Genomic DNA, 6129 nt, shown 5'->3' with positions numbered 1-6129 from the left:
CGAATGGGATTCCCTCTTTAGTTGATTTCTACTTCCTGCATATAGAAAAATTGCATGGAGAAGCAGAAGAAGCCAAAGTGACCCCCCACCCCCAGCGCACTACATGATAAATGTTTTCTTTTTGTTTCTTCCTATGACGAGGGAGCATATAAACACGGGACACCCGCACACCCAAAGCGCAAGTGGTACAGTCTTAGGAAACTGACCGCTTGCTTCTTAAATCGGGCTCCGGTAGGGAGGGAGTGGACGATGCTATTCTACCGCGTGAGGGGTGAAAGCATCCCTTTGAAAGCCTGCGCTTCCTCCATCTGCAGAGGAAAGAGAGGCGAGACCGGCATAGGGGGTCCTCTTCCGCGAGGAGCTTCCACGCCTGCGCATGAGCGTCTCGCGAGGGGCGGGCCTCACCTCCTGAAGGGATTCGGGAACGGCGGCAGGGACGATGGGCCTCTTGGCACCGCGCTGCTCCCTCTCCTTGTCGCGCTCCTTGTCCTTCCCATTCTCCGCCGCCGCCGCTTCCCCCTTCTCGGCTTGAGTCATTCGCGTTTCCTTTCTTCCCGGCTGTGGCTCGGGGTGCCCGGGCTCACGCGGCCTCGGAGCCCACTCAGAGAGACTGCAAAGGGTTGGCGCTGGCGGCTCCTCCCCGAGGAGGCTGGACGAGGCCAGGCCGCCCGCCCCCTTCGCTAAGCACGGACGAGTCTGTGTGGCGTTCCGTCCTCGGTCACTAGAACGGAGTTTGCAGCAAAGGTCGCGCCGCCTCAGTTACCCCCCCCACCCCCCAAGCCTTTCAAGCTGCTTTTCATTCCAGGAATAACAGTCCGAGCTTTGGTGCACGCGTCTGCAGCTGCAACCGACTTCTCCAGGGACCTGGCACACCCTATTCTTTACTCCATTAGCTCCTGTTTTCTCATTATCACAATAGTTTGTGCACTGCATGGCAAGAAAATCCATGTAATTGCCTTTTACCGAAAAGTAAGTAAAGGTAAAGGTTCCCTTGCTCGAATGCCAGTCGAATCCGACTCTAGGGTTGCGGTGCTCATCTCCGTTTCAAAGCTATAGAGCCAGCGCTGTCCGAAGACGTTTCCGTGGTCATGTGACCGGCATGACTAAACACCAAGGCGCAGGGAACGCTGTTACCTTCCCACCGAAGTGGTCCCTATTTATCTACTTGCAATTTCTTGCTTTCGAACTGCTAGGTTGGCAGGATCTGGAACTAAAGATAGGAGCTCACTCCATCATGAACCTGGTCTGGAACTGCTGACCTTCCACAGCCTGCAGTTCAGCGTCTTAATCACGTGAGCCACCACAGCTCCTTACTGAAAAGTAAGGTAAAGGTTCCCTCGCTAGAAAGCCTGTCGAATCTGACTAGGGTTGCGGTGCTCATCTGAGCCAGCGCTGTCCGAAGACGTTTCCGTGGTCATGTGGCTAGCATGACTAAACACCAAGGCGGACGGAACGCTGTTACCTTCCCACCAAAGTGGTACCTATTTATCTACTTGCAATTTCTTGCTTTCGAAAGTACAATGTCATTATTAGGGTGTTTTAAAAACAAAGAGATACTATTTGGCTGCTCTGGAACAATGCAGGCACTTCTTTTTGGGAAGGGTACTTTTGTTGCTTACACAGGAATTTACACATCAAATCCCGTTTTTGTATTTCAGCGTTGAAGTTTACTGAGGAAGAACATGCATTTGAAGAAGCACACATAACACTACAATAAATGTTATTCTTTATGGAGCCTCAAGGCTTGCTTGATTTGTATTGCATGTGTTACAACTTCTGTGTTGGTCTACAAATCTTAATAAAAAGGTATAGTTACATGATTTTATACACAGAGTTATAAGGAAAGGAATTCTTGTAGTTCTGTTTTAGAAATGGCACACAAACATGGTGAAAAATACTGTCCATTTCTAACATTGCCTTTCCAAAGTTATTTTTTCTCCTTAGTCTGCTGAGAATTGGACTTTTTATTAGTCACATCATACTATAAATTATTTTATTTATACCCCACCATTCTCCTCAATGGGAACCCAAAGTGGCTCACATCATTCTCCTCCATTTTATCCTTACACCAACCCTGTGCAATAAGTTAGGCTGAGAGTGTGTGACTGACCCAAGGTCACCCAGCAAGCTTTCCATGGCATGAGTGGGGATTTGAACCTGCGTCTCCCAGATCCTACTCTGACATTCTGGCTTTAAAATTACAAATACACTTAAGCTATTTACAGTGCAATCCTAGACAGAGTTTTTGTTGTTGTTGTTCAGTCGCACAGTCGAGTCCGACTCTTCGCGACCCCATGGACCAGCTCCCGCCAGACCCTCCTGTCTTCCGCCATCCTTTGAAGTTTGCTCAGTTCCATGTTCGTTGCATCTATGACACTGTCTAACCACCTAAACTTACTAACCTTAACAGAAGTGTATAACTCCATTTAGGACTGAACTACTAGTGCCATCCTCTCTTCCACTACTAGGTGGGGGATTAGTAGAGAAACAGGCTGCTTTAAAGACAAGAACACACACTTTTATGCCAGTTACAGCTTTGTCACGGCTCAGGTGGGGTGTCACCTGACTCCGCCACCACTCTGGTTCCAGGCTCCTTTGAGAAGGCCAAGCACCCTCCCAGGCCTTTCAGACCTCCCTTTTAGCCAAATAATAGGTGTGAGGACCAGGCAGAATGAACACTGAAAATAATTTATTTTATAGGAGGTCAAACAAACAAGGTGCAGAATTATAACAGTAAGTGGGTGAAAAGAAATCAAATGCCCTAACGCGTCTAAATATATACTGTCCCTAGCTCACTATCTCAAGTGGTCTTAGACTACTCACCCTTCCCTCAGGATGAGGGTCTCTTCCCCACAGCAGCCTCCGTCCCTTCTGGCTCTGTTCCCTGGGAAGAAGAACAGCTTTCCCTGTTGTACCAGTTATTTTATTCCCCAGCCCTCTTCTTCCCTATTGGTCAAAATCGGCGCCAAAACTTCCCAAGGCCGCCTGGGGTTTGTAGGCCCAGCCTCCCCTACTGCTAGCCAGGCTCCCTAGGCCTGCTAGGCCGTGCTTGCACAGCCCAGATCATGACAAGCTTCAAAAATATTTTTTTTTAAAAAAATCTCTGTGCTAAGGCTGGCTCTAGCTGTGATATAGACAGATGCATTTCCAACCCCATTTGCCAAGACAATACAAATACAGAGTTGGTTACTTTCAAGGGTGGATAGATGAGACCTGTATAGCCCAGGCTAACCAGATTGCAAAGGCTAAGCAGCGTCAGTCCATGGCAAACCACCTCTGAACGTCTTTTGCCTTGAAAACCCTATGGGGTCACTGTACGTCAGCTGTGCCTTGATGGCACTTGCCACCACAGATGAGATTTTTAAACATACCACATTTATCAAAGCTGACACATACGTCAGCTGTGCCTTGATGGCACTTGCCACCACAGATGAGATTTTTAAACATACCACATTTATCAAAGCTGTTTTCCTCCATGTTGGAGCCAACTAGGGAAACACAGGTGGTCTCCACATGGGGTGGGGTTTGTGTGGTTTGCTGGAGCGGCTGCAGATAAAGTACAACAGCAACAGGACTCCCACATGGCAAGTTTCCCTGCCCTAATCCCCCAGAAGTGGTCATCCCTCTCCCCTGAACCACCAGGGCTTTTCCAGTTTTGTCTTTTTTTAAAAATCGGCACTAGAATATCACTATACTGATACACCATTGTCACAATAGGTGTGACAGGTTCCGAGAATTCCCAGCTTTCATTAAAAAGTCTCTAGACTCTTCCATTGCAAAGACATGCCTTTCTCTCTAGAGGCCTAACTGTTTATTTTAATGAAAGCTGAGAATTCAGATAACCTAGACCTATTGTTACAATGGTAGGCTGCTATAATAGTATAGTGCTGATTTTTCAAAAGTAAGGAAGCCTTCTCAGAGAGGGAAGGATATAGTTGCCATGGGGACAGAGTTAGGGAAAATGGCTGCCGTCTGCATGGTGAAGTCCAAATGTTGCCACCCACACAACAGCTTAACTGTGATCTTTCTCAAAACCTCAGAGCAAAGCTGATTTAATGAGAAAGATCAATGAAAAGTCAAGAAAAAACACTACTTCACACTGGATAGATAACCCATGCAGAAAAGACCACAGTATAAATGACCCAGGGCCACCTGTAGGGGACAAATGGAAGCGAAATTGTCCTCTCAGAATCCACATTAATGTTTTGAGGAAAACACAAAAACAACCTTCAAAAGAGTCAGAAGAGAAAGGCTCAAAAGTGAGCTAGTTCTAAGCTACAAAGAATAGCCATACTCACATGAAACCAAATGCTACAGAGCAGCAAGAGTAGCAATAAATGCACTGAGAAAACAATAACATTTTGTTGTGTATCAAATAGTGACATTAACAGTTCATAAAATGCAGTATTTCTGCAGTTTTATGGCAAGATGATTGAGGAGTAAGAATGAGATAAGAATGATTATAGCACACGTACATTTAAAATTCAATTTCGAACAACTCAGGCTTGTGTGGCAACAGGAATGGGTTCAGATCAATAATGCCTTTAGGACCTGTAGAACCCTCTGAAAGCTGCTTAGTGGCTATCAACATCTAACGAGGCTATCCATTGCTTTTTCAGAGGCTCTCCAAGAGGCTATCCATTGGGTTTTTTCATGGGCATAATAAGTGATCTTTCAAATAGTCCCCCCTCCCTTCTAAATAAAAAAAGATTCAGAGTCTGTATTTTGTAAAGCTATATATTTATAACTTTACAGCTAAAACAAAAGGTTCACAAACTATACAAAAAGGCTTAAGACACGGTAAAATAGGTGCAATTAATTTAATAGAACTGCATTTCGGTTATACTGGATCCTGGAAAACGGAGTTCCCAGCATAACTTCATTGTTCTGCTAGTTTGCAGAGCAGTGTTTCATTTAGACGTACATATTCACAACCTGCAGACTCATTTGGTCCAGCCCTCAAGAGGTCTTCTCAATCTTGCAGATATGTATGTCCAGTTGCCTGCCTCTTAGAGCAGGCGTTTACCTATGGATAAATTGACATTTTAGCCATGATAAAGCAAAAAACATCACTTAAAAGAACAGTTTCAGGACCATAAGATGTATTCTATTAGTTCATAATGCAAAAGCAAGGATGCTGGCTGGCATCTACCGAAAAACATATCTCACCAAATGTGCAACACTGATATCCAATCTCTAAAACCCTAAAAAGGACACAGATCAGGGTACGCTGAGGACCACCTCTGCCTCCATGCACCCGCCCAAATCTCGTCAGAGGCCTTGCTGGGAATTTACACCCATTTGCAAAAGTTAGATTGGTGGCCATGAGGGTCAGGTCCTTCTTTGGGGTGCCCCTTCGTCTGTGGAACACCCTCCTCACCACTTCATGCCCGACAGTACTGGTGTTCAGTTTTAGACATCAAGTAAGCATAGTATTCTTTTCTTGGTTTTTTATTTATTAGCTTTGTTGCATGTAGGGGCAAACGCTGCTTATTTTATTTTATTTATTTATTTAATTTGTACCCCGCCCTCCCCGGAAGCAGGCTCAGGGCAGGTTCTGTGTTGTGGTTTTATTGCATGATTTGCTCCAGCTGCTGCTCAATCAGATCTTGTTCACTGTGCTGTTTTTACCTTCTACTGTTTTGAAGCTTACTGCTCTTTTATTCTTGTAATATTTCTTGCCTGTTTTTTGTCTGTCAGTCACAATTTGTTTTATTTTTATACACTGCCGTAAGTATTTCAAACAAGAAGGTAGATTTAAATCAATGATGTAAAGAAAAATGTTACTTAGATGCCTCTGAAACAAAATACTGTTCTACTTTGTTGCTAGAACTATAACATTTACCGGATTTAAAACTGAATAAAGCCTTTATACAAACTCAGAGGGTACACCAAGTTTTTCTAATATTTCAACTTATCATCTAAAATAAGGTAAAATAAGGTTCTCATAGGGAACACTGACCTGCCCAGTATCAACTATGGGATAATTAGTCAGATAATTAGTATGGATAAAGTGAGGGCAAAAAGGATCATCCAGATGGATTAGTGGGTGACACTGGTGGTGACTTGTCAGTCCCTGGCCTCCATATCAAGCCATAATATAAGCACAAGAACTGTTGTGCTGTCTCA

General features: G+C 44.7%; 2 protein-coding genes across 2 annotated transcripts in view; both read right to left on the bottom strand.

Moving 5' to 3' along the window:
- The window catches only part of ACTR8 (ARP8 actin-related protein 8 homolog (yeast)), a 19620-nt gene extending 19008 nt beyond the window's left edge, over positions 1-612 (bottom strand). The window contains exon 1 of the mRNA XM_015418840.1: positions 406-612. Coding sequence (XP_015274326.1) covers positions 406-537 — 132 coding nt within the window. The 5' untranslated portion in view covers positions 538-612. The remainder of the gene's footprint in view (positions 1-405) is intronic.
- Positions 613-4769: 4157 nt separating this feature from the next.
- LOC107116830 (selenoprotein K) overlaps positions 4770-6129 on the bottom strand; it is a gene marked incomplete at its 5' end in the record, with an annotated part of 6544 nt that continues 5184 nt past the window's right edge. Inside the window, one exon of the mRNA XM_015418839.1 lies at positions 4770-5026. Coding sequence (XP_015274325.1) covers positions 5023-5026 — 4 coding nt within the window. The remainder of the gene's footprint in view (positions 5027-6129) is intronic.

This window comes from Gekko japonicus, unplaced genomic scaffold (genome assembly GCF_001447785.1).
Source record: "Gekko japonicus isolate JY-2015 unplaced genomic scaffold, Gekko_japonicus_V1.1 scaffold1549, whole genome shotgun sequence".
NCBI classification, from domain to species: domain Eukaryota; kingdom Metazoa; phylum Chordata; class Lepidosauria; order Squamata; family Gekkonidae; genus Gekko; species Gekko japonicus.
This window is presented reverse-complemented; position numbering and strand designations above follow the sequence as displayed.